This window comes from Ursus maritimus, unplaced genomic scaffold, assembly GCF_017311325.1.
Source record: "Ursus maritimus isolate PB19 unplaced genomic scaffold, ASM1731132v1 scaffold_11, whole genome shotgun sequence".
Lineage (NCBI taxonomy): Eukaryota > Metazoa > Chordata > Mammalia > Carnivora > Ursidae > Ursus > Ursus maritimus.
This window is the reverse complement of record NW_024423453.1, coordinates 2414013-2431254: the sequence shown is the minus strand read 5'-3', so window position 1 is coordinate 2431254 and position 17242 is coordinate 2414013. Positions and strand designations below refer to the sequence as shown.

The 17242-nt window shown below is 33.6% G+C and overlaps 1 protein-coding gene across 2 annotated transcripts in view; it reads left to right on the top strand.

The window, feature by feature from the left end:
• The window catches only part of TBCK (TBC1 domain containing kinase), a 201409-nt gene that overhangs the window by 98521 nt on the left and 85646 nt on the right, over positions 1 to 17242 (top strand). For both annotated transcript variants that reach the window (XM_008689397.2, XM_040626208.1), the window contains 2 exons: positions 9117 to 9153; positions 10223 to 10384. In XM_008689397.2, the coding sequence (XP_008687619.1) occupies positions 9117 to 9153; positions 10223 to 10384 (199 nt within the window). The remainder of the gene's footprint in view (positions 1 to 9116; positions 9154 to 10222; positions 10385 to 17242) is intronic.

The following is a 17242-nucleotide window of genomic DNA, read 5'->3' as shown; positions in this document are numbered from 1 at the left end:
AGTATAATAATTTTGTCATCTTTCAAAACAGGTTATCAATAGGTAATTCTTAAGCTTGAAAATGTAGTCTAAAAGTTTTTTTCTGTTCCTTTTTTATCAACTTTAACTAGATCTTCAGAAACTAATATCTCTTAAAGTAACAAGTTTTATGTTTTACTCACTTCTAGGTTTAAGTGTAGTTATAGCTAGTACTTCATAAAGTAGCAAGTGTAATATGATCCAGGTTTTGCTATGAATGTTTTTATCTAAAATTTTATATAAGCACAAATATATCAAGAGTAATGTTTATCATATATTAATTATTGTTTTGGGGGTATTAGTATTTGAGGCTTAAAAAATTTTTTTAAAGAACTGTAGAACATTTCCTTCATCACAGAAAGTTCTGTAACAGTGTTCCTCTGAAAGGATCTGATCTGGATCTGAAATGATCCAAATTTTTGGTTGTGTTCACGTAAGTATGGGAGGTAATTTACCCGCAATTTAGAGTATACAGTGTAATATTAATAAGTTATGTAGAAAAAAATACCTATAACCCAGCTTATTTTTGTCTTCTCTACCATCCTTGTGTAGTATAAAAAACGATAGACTGGCAGTCAGAAGTCCTGGAGTCTAGTGCCTGCTTTAAAAGTTATATACATGTGACTGTGGCGTAGTGACTCACTTCAAGCCTCAGGTGGCTGTTAATAAATTAGGAAAAATAAATTATGTCTACCTTGACTATGCATAAGACTCTTGTGAGCCTTAGATAAGTTGAAATCTATGAAAATGCTTTATAAAAAATGGTAATGATGCAATGAGCATCATGTTAGATAAGGAATGAAGACTTGGATTCTTAGTAAGTTTCAAGTCTCAAACCAAACAAATTAGCAGATAGTTAAAAATAAATAAATAAACTTGCATTATCATTGGGGGACTCCACCATCAATAATCTGTCAAAGAATGCCAGATGATTTAGATATAGATAAAACTTTTGGATTGTCAGAAAACAGGGAATACATACCCTGGAAATTTAAGTTTGATTTCAAGCCCTAGCAAGGAGTCTAGACAGTATTGATTCAATAGCACCATGTTCCATACTACTTTGTTTTATCTAATCTTTTCATATATATAAGCCAAGTGTTTACATTTCTTTGTGTCTGCCACAGTACCTAGCACAGTTGTTTTGATATATAAGAATGCAGTAATGCTGATTGCTTTAAGAACAATCTTTTCTTAAAGGTTACTGGTTCACAAAAATATCAGAATGTAATTCTTTTTTCTATTTAAAGTATCCTAAAGAGCACTCTGTGAATCACTCCGTTATCTTATAGATTTATAATTTTCATCTCTTGATTATTCCATAAAGGTGGTTATGGAAATAAAGCTAGGTTTTGTTCTTAGAAGATATTTCCCCAGAATTCTAAAAAGATAGAAGATGGGGAATACTGTTAAAGAAGGAACTGTTTAGTACTGCTTTTGCTTTTACTGTATATATATTTTTTGTTTATGTGAAACCCTTTCCCATTCCACTGAATTTCCCATTTTACTGAATTTACCCTGATTTAGCATAAAGCATCATTTTTTTCATTGTTGAAGGAGATAATGTCTTTTGAAAATGAGTGGCACAATGGAACAATATAAATCTATGGAGCATTTTCTTGATTTTCAAGGATTTTCTTTTGTAGCAAGCTTTGTTGTACTCTGTGTAGCTAAGAGGATGATCGTAAGTCAGACTTAGACAAAACAAAGGATGTTGTAGAATTTGGAAAGTAGAAGAAACAGAATTGAGGTAAGAAAATTTGAAACTTTGTGAACTCAAAGTAGCTATGGTGGGACTGAGGAATGTTGATTCTGAGAGCCAGCAGGAGGGTAAATACTTCAGCCTTCTTAGGCTATGCCTCGCCTTTATTGAGTCTACCCCAACCTGTAAAACATGTACAGTTCCAGTGCTTACGGTTCCCTTCTCCTTACCTTCCACGCCTGCCCTCCTTACTCCAGAGTGTGTGAATCTTTTATTAGATGGCTTCAGAAGAGCTCAGCCCTTTGGGTTATTAAAATACATTTTTTATTATAAAAGTTTCTGAACTGTTACTAAGAATGATCATTGTAATTCCTATATTGATGTCTGATACAACCTCTGCCAATATTTTAGATCCATTAACTAATCTTCAGAACTATCCTAAAGGCTTAAAGAGATATGTAACTACCAGATCACAAAGTCTAGTTTCAAGAAAATCTGTGACACTCTCTACCCTTGCTAAACAACCACAACAACAAAACCTGCTAGTTTTTAAGCAATCTTTCTTGAGTGGCAAGATATTTATTTCCCTAATGCAGAGAGTTATTACGAGGCATCAGACTGATGGTCAATGTGTATTTTACAGAGGTAACTTAAAGGTAAGCATACTTCTGACTTGAGGAAAACACAAAATACAATATGCTCATAAGAAGGTAGATTAAGAAAGTCACCTAGAAGGGACTCACTTTTATAATACAATAATAATTGTATTGTATAAAATATAATAATGAAAATAACAATTTTTATAATACATAAAATAAGTAAAAATATAAATTAAAAATATTAATAGAGAGAAGACACAATTGCAGTATGTAAATAAATATACATTTGACAGAAGATTCATCCAGCGTTTATAAGATGTATTTCCTTTTTTTAATCTTTTACATTTGTATACATTTACAACTGTTTAAGCCATAATTTTCTACTTTTCAAAATCAAGTTAATGATCGTCCAGCCTTTGTTTTTCCTATTGATATTTGTAATTTTGATATTACCAGGCCATTTGGAAAGATGTCCTGAAATGTTAAATATCACTATTCTTTCTTGATATAGCTAGGGGGCAGTATTTACTCAGCTCTTAGTCAGCTACCACTAGGCCAAATAAAGCAAAATAATATAATGATCTGGAGAAAATAGCTAAAGCATGTATGATTTTTTTCCACTGGGTTTCAGTTTCCATCCTTAAATCAGGAAAAGCTAATAATATCTCTAACTTAATAAGACTAATTTTGTATTTTTTTATATTTGCAATAAAATATTTCATTGCTTAATTGCTATTTTTTAAATTAAAATCTGAACCAGCCTAGTTTTCAAAATTATGTTATACTGCTGTCTTTCTCATGTATTAGACTGTATTATGAAGATGTACCAATATCCTAAGAAATTATTTAAGATTAAAATATCAGTTAAAATTTTAAAAGGAAGAAATAAAGAAAGAATAAATAACAGGCACTACCATTTCACAGAATATATTACCTATTTATTTACCTGATTTTAGTTGGTAAGAGATGACTGGTGCTGGTGAGCACCTAGGAGTTGTTATATATTAAAGAAGTGTTTTCAACTTGAATTATTACTTTTCAAATATTACTAGAATATGCTTCATTTCAGTTATTTCTAGTAACTCTTTTTATAATTGTTGTCAAAGTGTAAGTATATAATTCAGAATTTTAAGTTTAGTGTTGTTTAAATACTTTCCAATATTTAATATGAAGGAGATATAGATATCTATAGATAGATAGATAGATAGATGTATATATATTACCCAAGGAATATTAGCTAATTCTCTCATTATTTCATATTTATTGAAAACTTCTCCAAGCGTATAATCTCATATTTGGATCTTTTAATCTATCCCTTTCAGTTATCTTCACTATATATTTTATTCTATCTTTCAACAAATATTTGAGTGCCTATTATGTGCTGCCCATTTTCCTAGGCCATGGGTATGTCAATGGAAAAAAAAAAAAACAGACAAAATCTTTGCCCTCATTGAATTTATATTCTAGTGGGGGATAGACAATAAAAAAGATAAATATACTATATGATAGTTTGGGCAGTGGTAAGTACTAAAGAGGAAAAAAAAAACTAAAGTAGGGACATGAATGTGAAGTGCTCAGATGAAGAAGAAATTGAATTTTTAAATAACATGATCAGGAGAGGGGGTTGGGGGGATAGGTTAAATAAGAGATGGGGGTAAAGGAGTACACTTGTTGTGGTGAGCTCCAGGTGATGCATGGAAGTGTTGAATCACTATATTGTATACCTGAAATTAATATAACACTTAACTAACTGAAATTAAAAACTTGAGAGAGAGAGGAGAGAAAGGGGGTGGGGAGAGAAAGAAGGGAGGGAGGACGGAAGGAGAACAGAAAAGGGAAGTAAAGGAGGAAGGGAAGGGATGGGAAGGAAAGGGAGGAAGAAAGGAGAAAAGGAAGTCAGGGAAAGCCTCATGGAAAAAGTGAATTTTGAATAAATGCCTTAAGGAACTGAGAGAAAGAGCAATGGAAGCAGAAGCAACAGCAAGTGCTAAAGCCCTGAGGTGTAAGCATGCCAGGGATGTTGAAGAAGCAGCTGGGAGACCAATGTGACTGGAGCTCAACAAACAAGGAGATAAGAGTCAAAGAGGACAAGATTTTACATCAAACCAGATTGCATAGTTAAGATTTTAGCTTTTACAGTGGTGGGAAGCCGCTGGATACCGTTGACCAGAGGAATGATATATACCCACCTAAACATCTTAACAAGATCATTCTGGGCTGTTATAGTAAGAGAAACCCAAGGAGGAACAAAGATGGAATTTAAAAAGTTTGTCATACACTATTGTAATCATCTAGGCAAGAGAGGCTTGAATCAGGAAATTAGTGGTAGGGTTGGTAAGCAGTTTTTACATTCTTTCGATAAATTTTGAAGGTAGAGCCAGCAGCATTGCTGATGACAGATGTACAATGTAGGAGAAAGAGAAGTTAAGAATGATTCCAGAACTTTTTACCTGAGCAATTAGAACAGAGTTGCTCTTAAGTGAGATTTGGAAGACTATACTTGGAGGCACAGATTTTTGAAGTGGTCTAAGGAGCTCAGTTTGGGACATGTTATGTATATCTGTTAGACATACAAGTGGAAATGTCAAGCTGGCATTTAGACATGGTTTTGGAATTCAGGGGAGAGGTCGGGGATAGAGCTATAAAAATGGGGGGAGTCCTCACACTATGTATAGTCATTTGGAGAAAAATAGAAAAGAGGAAAAGTCCAAGGACTGAAAATAGGGCATGTCAATATTTAAGTCAGGAAGATTGAAGAAGAACCAACAAAGGAGATGGAGCAACAGTCAGAAAGGTAAGAGGAAATAGATGAAGATGGTATCTTAGAAGTCAAATAGGGGAGGTGGGTTGAGAAGGTAAGAGTAGTTAACTATGGCAAACCCTGATGATTGGTAAAGAAGAACTGAGAATGAGAATTGTCTATTAGATTTAGCAACATGGAAATCTTTTATGATGAAGCTAAGAGCAGTTTTGTTGGTGAGGTCAAGGCAAGAACCTAAATGGAATGAATTGAGAATATGTAATGAAAATCTACTGCCCTTATGAACTGTAAGCTCCTTACAGGCTGGAACTATGTTTTGTTCACTGCTATATCCCATCTGTCAGGTGGAGAGTGAGTTCTCCCTTACTCTGTTTTCTATTAGTATTACTAATAAAAGTATTACTTCTGTTCTATTTAGACCTCCAACAAATTGCATAAGGCCCACTCACATTAGGGAGAGCAATCTGCTTCACTATTAGGTCAACTGATTCACATGTTGATCTTATCCAGAAACGCCCTCAAAGACACAACCAGAATAGTGTTTAACTTATATCTGGACACCCCATATTAGTCAAGTTGACACATAAAATCAACCATCACAAGAACCATTGACTTTTTTTGTGACTACTGATATGGTTGCCTTTAAATCTACCATTTGCTATTTTTATTCTATTTGTTTCATCAATTCTTTGTTTTCTTTTTCCTTTTTATCTGTCTTCTTTGAATTGGATTTTTTTTATGATCTTATTTTATCTCCTTTGTTGACATGTTAGCTATGACTCTGCTGTGTTTTCTTACTGGTTTCCTTAGGATTTATACAGTGGTCCTCAAACAGGCAGTTTTGCCTCCCAGAGGATTTTTGGTAATGTCCGAAGACATTGTTGACAAAACTGGGTGAATACTACTGGCATCTAGTGGTTGGAGCCTGGATTGATGCAATAATCTGAAAATGCAAAGGACACCCAAAAGTTATCTAACCTAAAATGTGATTAGTAATGAAGTTAAGAAATTCTGGTTTATATTATAATTCTTTAACTTTCCACAGTTTGCTTTCAAGTAACGTTATACCACTTCACAGATAGTGCAATACTTTATAATATATACTTCCATTTTCCCCTCCCAGTGTTTACGTTATAGCTGTCCTAAATTTTATTTCTACATATGTTATAAACCGCACAATAAATTACTATTTTTGCTTTAAAGGGTCAACTATTTTTAAAGATTTTTTAAAAATAAAAGCCTTATATTCAACCACATACACATTTACAATCCCTGTTTCTCTTCATTCTGTGTAGATCCAGATTTCTATCGGTATCATTTCCCTTCTGCCTGGAAGACTTCTTCAGCATTTCTTATAGTACAGGCCTGCTGGTGATGAGCTTTCACAGTTCCTATGTGTGTGAAAGAGTCTGTATTTTACCTTCTGTCTTCGAAAGATATTTTTGCTGAGCATACAATTCTACATAGATTTTTTTATACTTTAAAAATGTTACTACCCTGTCATTTGTTGGGCATTGACAAGAAAACATTTTTTGAGAAGAATCTTCTCATTGCTGCTCTTACATAATGTGTGTGTGTGTGTGTGTGTGTGTGTGTGTGTGTGTGTGTGTGTGTTTCCTCTAGCTCTGGTGTAAGATTTTTCTCTTTACCACTGATTTTGAGAAATTTGAGTATGGTGTGCCTTGGTGTGGTTTTCTTCATGGTTCTTGTGTTTGGTGATCTTAAGATTATTCAATCTATTAGTTTATAGTTTTCATCGAATTTGGAAAATATTCAAGGTATTATTGCTTCAAATAATTTTTTCTGTCCCCTCTCATCTTTTCTCTATCTTTTCGTATCTCCAATAACATATATATTTAGCTGATTGAAGTTGCTCACTGATGCTTAGGGCTTTTTTTTTTCCTTTTTTTTTTTCCTGACTTTGTTTCATTTTGGGTACTTTCTATTTCAATGTTTTCAAGTTCACTAATTTTTTCATCTTCAATGTCTGATCTGCTCTTAATCCCATCCAGTATGTTTTTTTAATCTCAAATAGTGTACTTTTCATCTCTAAAAGTTTGATTTTTTTGTTTGTGTGTGGGGGGGGGGGTTTGTATCTGCCATGTCTCTACTTAATATAAACAGCCTTAGCTTTTTAAACATATGAAATACAGTTATAAAAAGTATTTTAATATCATTGCCTGCTATTACAAACATTTATGTCAGTTCTGTGTGCATTTTGATTGAATTATTTTTCTCCTCATTATGGATCACTTTTTTTCTGCTACTTTTTACTACTTGTATTTTTTTTATTAGATTCCAGTCACTGTGAATTTTACCTTGTTCAATATTGGATATTTTTATATTCTTATAAATATTCTTGAGCTTTATTTTGGGATCTAGCTAACTAACATTGAAGCAATTTGATCCTTTGAAAGCTTGCTTCTACGATTTATTTAGTAAGACCACAGCAGCATACTTTGGGAGCATAATTTTGCTAATATTACTAAGGCAATACTCTTTTGAGTACTCTACGCAATTACTTGTTTATTACAGGCTTTTTGTTTGTTTATTAGTTTGTTGGGTTTTTTTTCTGACTGGTATTAAGATGAACTATCCCTGGCTCTGTGTGAGCCTGGCAAGTTTTCCCTCTGATCTTTTGAAGTGATTCCTTCCCTACTTTGCATAGTTTCCTCATACAATGCCCTCTTCACTATGTGGGAAAACAGATTGTTAGCTTGTTGCTGAAGTAATTCAGTTAAGATTCCTAATGGCAAATAATTGGCTTTGATCAGGAGGGTAGAAGTATTGATATAATTTATGTCATGTCCTTTAAAGAAAGGAAAGATAAACAATAGTGATGAAACTAATATTTACTATTTTTAAACTTAAACTAAGCTGAATAGTTTGGATTTTGTTATATTTTATTGTTTTCTACAGCCCATACTCTTTACAGTGAAGTCACATACCTTTATACTCTTCAGTTTTCCCTTTTATAATGTCGCCTGAAAGAACTGTCTATGTGTCAATGTGTATAAATGATCTTGTGGAGAACAATGACCTTTATTTCCCATACAGTACTTAGATTTTGATGTAGTGTATAATTATACCTGGGGTTCTTGACTGGCATTTTGATAGCATAAATACTCAATGGTGTGCTACGCAAAGACATATGCAACTCTACTCGTAAATTCATAATTGATAGGTGCTGAAAGAATATTTATTTAAACCCTATAGATAGTACAGAAATCTTTGTCTAATGGTAGACTGCATTCATATAGAAAGTAAAATAAAATTAGAGCTTTTTCAGATTTTTCTATAAATTATTCAGTTTTGATACTTGCTACTGACAAAGGAGATTTTACTCTACTTTTAGAAATTAAGAATGATTTCTCACTTTCAAAATGTCAAAAAATTAATGGAAAGTATGTGTACGTGTGTGTGTGTGTGTGTGTGTGTGTGTATTTATTTACATTCCTAGACAGTAAACATAGGAAAATAAATTTGTCGCTCAGCTAAAGACCCAAATTATTTCATTTCTAGACCTTATTACTTTTAGTCTGTTATGAAGCTTCCTATTAATTTAGAGAGTGATACTAGAAAGCATATGCTTCATAGTAACTTTTTATGAGACATTTTGGACATTTTTCAAATACCATCTTATCAATTCTCAAAAATACTAAGGGTAACTCCACACTGATAAGGACCATTAAAATCCCAGAAATATTTTTGTGCAGTCTGAAAGTACACCCTTGGAATTGGCTTGCTGGTATTGTGTTTGGGTTAGGCATTGTCTTGAGTATTTTCCTTGATGAAATGAAGGCATTCTGTGAAATAATCCTTGGTAAAAGTGTCAGCTGTAGCATTTGTAAGAGATAATATTATTTAAAAGAATATTTGTGATAATTATAATTATTGACATTCACTCTTATTTTAATCAGTGGAGTAGACCAAAGCATTGAATATTTTTTACCATTCAGTTTATTGGTAATCATGGTAATTATATTTTATTTCTTCTTTATCCATCCCCGGCACCCCTATCCTCTACCACCCATAGCTCTATGCCATCCCTTGGTTTCTCACCATGTTTACTCGTAAGTATCATTTTCCCTTTTCTTTCAATACCGTATTAGTAAAAGGGCAGCTCCATTCTTCCCGAGTATATTATAGCTACAGTGGTATTAAACATATAATTACATAAGCATCCTTACATAATTCTAATGCAGTAGAGTTGGGTAGGGAGAAATTTGAATTGTTTTGACTGACGAATATCAAAAGAGTATTGAATAGGATGAGTGTTGCATAGTGATGTATAGGATTCCCGTCTTACATGTCATGACATTCATACAATCTCTGCCCTCGATTGAAAAAGAAATAAACATTAACTATAGTATTTACATTGAGTTTTTTGAAAGGCAACTTTTACAAACCAAATGAGACTCAATTTTTAGAGATCCTCTAATAACTAATATTTTTTCTTTTTCCAAACCTAGGATTCCTCTAGAAATTAAACAGATTATGTGGATGTATAATAGTTTGATCAATTATAGGTATTAATATAGTGGACATTCTGTTTAAATGGGTACAAATGATAAATGGAATACCATATTTAAAGTAGATCTGTATGCATTGGCCTGGAAAGATATCCGCAGTATCATTAAATGTAAAAAATAAAGTTGCAAAAAATGGGATAAAATTTTTATGGGAACTTAATAAAGAAATTATTTAGAATGCGTAATAAAAATGTAACAATACTCAATCTAAAATAAGACTATATCTTATCCTGGTAAATAAACTTGTGAGAATAGTATAACAAGAAAATTCTAGGAAGAAATATAATGAGTGGAACAACTATACCAGGATTGATGATGGAGGTTAAAATATGTCATCTATTTGACCAGTCTGATTATCAATTTTTAAAGATGCCTTAGGAAGCAATAAATATTGTATAAAAACAGTTTTATAAACATTTTATGAAACCAAACCAAAAATAGTGTGTATAAACATTTTATAAAACCAAGTAAACATTTTATAAAAAGTTGGTAGTGTTTGTTCTGAAACACTTTTGACCATAAGGCATTTGTCATATGCCTAGTAAAACAGCTTGTTATTGTTTTAATTTGTTATTTTTTTTAAATGTATTTATATTTTGTTATTTTACAGATGTATTTCCACTGCACAAAATTTTCCACCTCTGGGATACCTTACTCCTTGGGAATTCCTCTTTCCCATTCTGTATTGGAGTAGCAATTCTCCAGCAGCTACGGGACCGGCTTTTGGCTAATGGCTTTAATGAGTGCATTCTTCTCTTCTCTGATTTACCAGGTATAGATATAAATAAATAGAATCACTAAATGAAATGTAATTATAAGATAATGAGTCTAATAGCAATTTGAGAAAATAATCATCCAAGTTTTCAGAATCTCTTCTTGAGCCTCAACTTCCTTCTCTGGATTCGCTTGCTCATATACTGCCCGCTTTGTAGGTACAAAGCTGGGTCATACTGGATGGCTGTGGTTTACTTTCAAGTCAGTAATGCCACCAGAAGGGTAAAAGACTTGAGGGCAGTAACATATTTGCCTTAATCTTAGGACAGGCCAGTTTATCTTCAACTGATAGAGAGTCAATAAGGGCTACTTGGTTAGGTGTTTGAGAATCTATATTTTCACAAAGGTGTAATCCACATGGAACTTTGCTCTCTCCTATCCATAGCTGCTTACTAACCATTGGACAGTTTGAGGAAAGGAAACGCTGTGCCCTTGGGAGGGCATATAACACTCCTGGGAAATTCCATGTCATATAGTGTGGGATAGTAAGTTAAGCTATACATTATATTCACAAGTGAAGAGTTTGTAAATCTAGGTGTTAAGTGCTAAGTGTGGAAATAGGGAATGCAACTATGGTCTAAGCTTTGCTGCTGGGGTTGCAAAGATGAAAGTAATGTGATTACCTAGGTTATAACAATCTGTGGAACTGAAAAACTAAACTGTATTTTTGCAGAAACCAAAACGTTTTTCAGGTAGAAAATTCTACTTTCTTCAAACAGCATTTCATTGGCTCCAAACCTTCTGCTCAGTTTATTGTTGTTCATAGTTTTAGGCAGGCACAAGTGACTGCTGATAATAAATGCACTTAAGGTTATCCAAGAGATAAATTTGCCTAAAAAACAAAGAACAGAAGAAAGGAGGGCATGTGATGTAATGAGCACTGGGTATAATATAAGACTGGTGAAACACTGACCTCTCCCTTGAAACTAATAATACATTATATGTCAATTAATTGAATTTAAATTTTAAAAAATGAGAAAAAAATTTTAAAATCCTCAAAAAAAGAGAAAGTTACCTTAAGATTACATATTTATTAAGCACTTTCAAGAGGAATAAGAAAACTGCTACGTACCCTGATTTTTATCTTTAGTGGATGATCTATATTTAGTACTTCACTATCTCTCTGTTGTTGAAAATCTTCATCCTTTTGGGAAAATAACAAAAATGCTTGGATTTATTTATTTATTTATTATTTATAAAATTTCTCCTTCCTTCTTTCCCCCAAATTCAAAGTATCGCCATCATCTTTCTAACTTACCAAACTTAAATTATTTTTTATATGAGCAAATAGTAGTTTAGTTCTTATATTGTTTCTGGGAGATTCCTCTTGAAAATCAGATTATCTATTTTTTTTTCTTATGGTGTTGAATAGTAATAAAGAAGCTGATTTCACGAGCTAGGAACACTGTCTGTACCCTGCGGATGTTTTCCTCTCATTCCCAACTTAAACAGAGGCCAAAGTAAACAGAGGATTATTGATTAGGATTAAGAGAATTTTTCTGGTCACTTCTAAAAAAAAAATCAGAAATGCTGATTGTGCATTTTGAAATCAAGCAAATTAAACACCTTTCCAATTTCATACCTAAATGCACCATTAAACACTGGTAAAAGAATCTGTTGTCAGATTGTATAGGAATATTAGCAGTAACATTGCTTGTCCATTAAAATAAAATTATTATTTCTGAAATCAGAAAGTAAGAATACATTTGTTAGGCCTGACCCGTTGAAAAGGTAAACTCTACCTACTTTGAAAATAGGATGCCTTCTGTTGATGTGAATTGCCTTGATCCTTAGTGCCATTATTCTGGCTCATTATTTGCTTGGTCACTGTATATAATTCCCCAAGAGATTATAATAAAAATATGACTTAAAAAAAACCAGAAAGGGTCTAAATGTAGACCTTGCCCTAAAGTATACCTGTGTTTTATTTTTAATCAAAGGACACTTATTTGAGATGTCTTTCTTAAATAGATCTAAAGAGATCTCTTTTTCCATCATGTTGAGCTTCCTAACTGTACTTGATGCTTGAAAGAACTGGAGGTGATCATGGGAAGTCCTAAGAGGTGAATCCAGATTAATACACACAAACACACTGAACGTGCCTTTTCTAAGGAAAATATTATGTAACATAAGCTTGGAACATATGTAAAAGAAACAATCTTTCTAAGTCTACAGAAAAAGGATAGATAGGCTAACTCTATATTTCACTTTAATTCTTGAGACAGACTTTGTAGGTGAAGACTGGATAGGATCAAACATTGATTTGAACTCAATAAATATGTTGTACTTTACTGAAATCCCCACTCAACTAAGTTTAAAAGCATAAGCAAACAGCAAATTTAACTAAATTCTTTGCTGAAGCAGATTGCTTCTGAACATCTATTGACAGTAACATGATGGAAACACCACCCAGGTGGTAACCTTGTGAACAAAAAATAGGGTTGCATTTTTTTTTTTAATTGTCCTTTCTAGTTGTTTCTTTCTACAAAGAGACACTCAATAGCTCTAGTTGTTAAAGAGCATGGAATGTGGAACCAGTTCACCTGGGTTTCAGATCCTGGCTCTACCAGTTATAGCTGTGTGACCTTAGGGTCATGACCTAACCTCTTTGTTTCCTTAACTCTGATTGCATGAGAATGATAATAGTACTACCTCATAGGGTTGTTGTGTTAAATAAATATATCAAAACAACTTAGAGCAGTACCTGGCACAGAGCAAATGTGATGTAAGTGATTATTTTTATGAATATTGTCATCATCATGATTATGCTTTTTCTCAGTTTTCCATTCTATCATGACAGGCTTTTCTGTTGGTATAAATGCAGCAATCATCCCATTTGGCTCTTTCTATAAATTATTAAAGTAGGTATCAATCATACAGATTTCCAGGTTAGCAAAAGCAATTGAGGAATTACCTAAGAAGTCAAGGCTTGACTTCTTAGGTAATTCTGACTAAGAAGAGTATTTCCTTTCATTGCTCAGAGACAGTGTAATATAGTAGATAGCACAGGCTTTGCAGTCAAGACAGATAAGGATTTAAGTCCTAGCTCCACCACACACTACCTGTGTGAACTGAGAAACTTTCAGGGGGTGCTCCTACTGAGAGCTGTCTGTAGATAACATAGATGCAAGTTCACATCCCAGTTCTGGCGCATTAATTTCTGCTTTAGTGTTATGACGGGCACTAAAGATAATATACATCGTGCACCTGATGCAAAATCCGGTACTGGGTACACAGTATCCATAACTATTCTTTTAAAGTATATGTTCCATTTAATATTTTAAAAACACTTGAAGAACATGTAACATTCAATCTCTATAAGTTCCCTCTCCTTTCTCCCTTCTTTCCATCACTTTAGACTAACTCTTTAGTGCTTGAAGAGAGAACATAGCAGAAAGATATATTTTTGCCAAAAATTGTTCCCAAATCCTATTCCCTTGTAATAGATTATATAGTGGGATGTTACCTTCTGAGGAAGTACAAATGATGCTAGAAAATGTGGCTAAAAGTTCTTCACATGTGTTGATACATATGTCATTTTAGTACTAGGGGAGATAAATGTAAAAGCAGTCTACATGCCATTTCTTATACAATCTAAAAATAGTGGCAAGGTATTTTTAGAAGAAATACTGCGTTTTTCATAGTGCCATCCAATACTAAACATTAGCCACTTGGTGTTATGAATACAGTTTCCAAGGTTACTATCTTTTAAGCCCAATTACAGGATGTCTGTCAGACTTCTTTCTGTCCTGTCTGATATTGTTCTGCTATAGTGTCCATCTGAATTGAACTAAGAATGTGAAAGGAGCACAAAACAAATCCAAATCATCCAGAAATATTATATAGATAAATAGTGGTGTCAGTAAAGCTAAACCGCAGTAAATGTGGGCTTGTGAAAAAACCATGTTTAGAACAACAAGGAAAGGCAAGAATAGACTTACTTTTGGAAACATTCAATGATATTGATCAATGAGACTTAGCAACTTTGCTTTAATGTTTTTGAGCTGTGTGAAGTACCTAAAGTGGATGAATTGGTTGTCAAGAAATTTTGACCACTTTCTGGGAGAACTTAGGATAAGTTAAGTCATTCATTCAATACTTGTCTGATAAAAACAATTATATGACAGACACAGTTTTATGCATTGAGGCCATAAACATAAGGATAAGACAGTACCAGCCCCATAGGAGGATGAGGAAAAAGCACTGGAGGCTTAGAACGTAGCATAGGAGGTGTGCAACTGTGTGACCATCTAACTCTAAATAGGATACTAATAGAGTGACCAGAGGGTAGGATGAGAGATAAAGATATTGGAGTGAATGGACTGGGGTAATAGCACTGATAATGGTGACAGAAATTGATGAAATAGAGTCCTGATTATGAGGACCTTATAATATGCTGAGGAATTTGGGGTTTATTCCATATTCAGTTGGAAAGTTTTACACAGAAAAATGACATGATTAGATTTATATTTTAGAAAAATGATTCTGGGTGTAGCGTGCAGAATGGATTGGACACTTCTAAAATGCTATGATTCCAAAGAATGAAAAGAGAGCAACTGGCCAGTGATAAGTTCAAGAATCTGGTAAAAGAGTACTTGTTGCTCTTTACCATGATAATTTACATGGCAAAGTCCCGAAAGAATTTTCAGATGCTATCTCTTTAGCACCTACAAAATCTTAGTAAATTGGTCTCTCACTGCATTTTCTTATGTTTTAGAATTCTCTTATCTAGTAATAACATTCTATCTGTGTGTTTCTTGGACTACAGATGATACTCATTACAATGTTAAAGGGTGAATCGGTGAGTTACTCAAGATTATTGGGTCTTGAATCTGTGTTTCTCTACCCACTATAATATACTTCATCTCAGTATATTAAATGGTGGTAGCAGTTCTGTCAGCCTGAGGATGTCAGGGAGTACTGTCCTTATGACTTATGTTGTAGAGAATGCTTCATAATAAGCATATTTTATTCCATTCACCTTGTTTTCTGTTAGTAAGATAAGCAACTTTGTAGTTGTTTGTTCAGCAGTGAGAGTTCTATTGTATTATTGTTGAGATGTTTTCATGTCTTAGAACATCAATACTTCTTCTCACCTTCTTACAAATAATTTGTGTCAAAAATATCTGTGGTTGAGATAGGTAGATTAATGGGTTGCAGATCACCCTTATGGTTTTGGATGTTAATAAAATTATTCAAATGTTCTAAAGTTTTTAATAGATAATAAATGATGCTATGTAATTGAACAAATGGAGTATAACTCCATACCTAGCCTCTCCATTCTAGTCCAACTGAAAATTTTACACAAAAAAACTTTATAGGAAAAGAAGATACAAAGACCTTGTGCTTTCTCTTGTTTGTTTGTTTGTTTGTTTTTCTCAATATTTAAACATATTTTTAATTGATATAAGATTTATAAACAGTGAAATATATAGGCTTCAATTGTACAATTCAATACATCTTGACAGTAATAAATATCTATGTAAATAACAAGTAACTACCCAGAATTTGCACAGACCCCACAAGTAAAGGACTCAGTCCCACAAGACTGCGTCCACTTCAGATGCCGGTCACAAGTCCCAACAATCAAGATATAGAATATTTGCATTACCCCAGAAAATTCCTTGATGTCACTCCCCTGTCAATCTCTACTCCCCCATTAACAACCACTGTTCCATTAATGTGTGTGAGTTTTATCTGTTCTTGGCGTTTCTGTTTTCTTAACTGTCTTTTGGTAAGTTGATAATTTTGATTTTAATAAAGTTTATCATTTTTTTCTTTTATGGTTATATTGTCAGGGGGTGGGGTGAGCTCAAGCGGGCTGATAGCCAGCTGTTGTAGTAGGCAATTAAGACAACAAACCAAAATTAAACTAACAGTCAAGTCTATAATTACTTAGTGCAATAGAATATGCAAGAGGCTAAACAGAAGAAAGCACCAACTCCTCCATGTTTTATTTTTCCACATGGAATAGTGGAGGGTCAGGTGGATCAGCACAGATCCGAAAGTCTAACTAAGAAGGAGCCTGGAGCAAAAGGTTCCTGCAGTCTAATGGACCTGGAGGCCGGGGAAGGGTGGAGTAGAAACAGATTGGAATAGAGAAGTACTTAGTATTCAATTAGAGTGGAGGAAATATCTTCAAGTTCATCTTCCTCTGATAAAGAAGTCTTTGAAGGTCTCTGAAGAAGACCTCTGCCAAAAGCAGCTTATAAAAGACATCTGTGTTGGGGCCTGGACTAGGAATGTAGATATGTTTAACAGCATGGTCAGCCAAGGAGATCTGAGTCCTTGACAGCAACTGCCTTCAGAGACTACAGTGCATCGGCTATGTACGAAGTCTGGTGTGAGGAGGGCAGCCTTCTCTCATGAGGCCTCAAGGTAAAGCATTTGTAATTGCCTATGGCTGAGCCTGAAAAATCATTTATGGATTTTTATCCAGGAGCCAGAATCCTCAGATAGTGTACCCTCCCTAAGAAATATTTGCCTACTTCAAAATCATTAAGATATTCTCCTAAGTTTTCTTCCAGAAGCTTATTTTAATTTTCATGTTTTGGTCTATTATTCAGATGAATTCATTGTGTGGTATGATTTTGATATGAAGGTTTATTTATTGTCCCATATATTTATTCAGTTATTTCAGTTCCTTTTGTTGAAAAGGCTTTCCTTTCCCCATTAAATTGCCTGAGTTTTTGTCAAAAAAAATCTGCAACAAAGCTGGTCGTAGTTTGATTAGGATTGCTTTGAATCTATAGATCAGATTTAGGAGCAATTGCAGTTTTATCAATATTGAGTCTTTTAATCCATGAACATGGTGTATCTCCATTTATTTAGGTCTTCGTTAATTTCTCTCAACAAT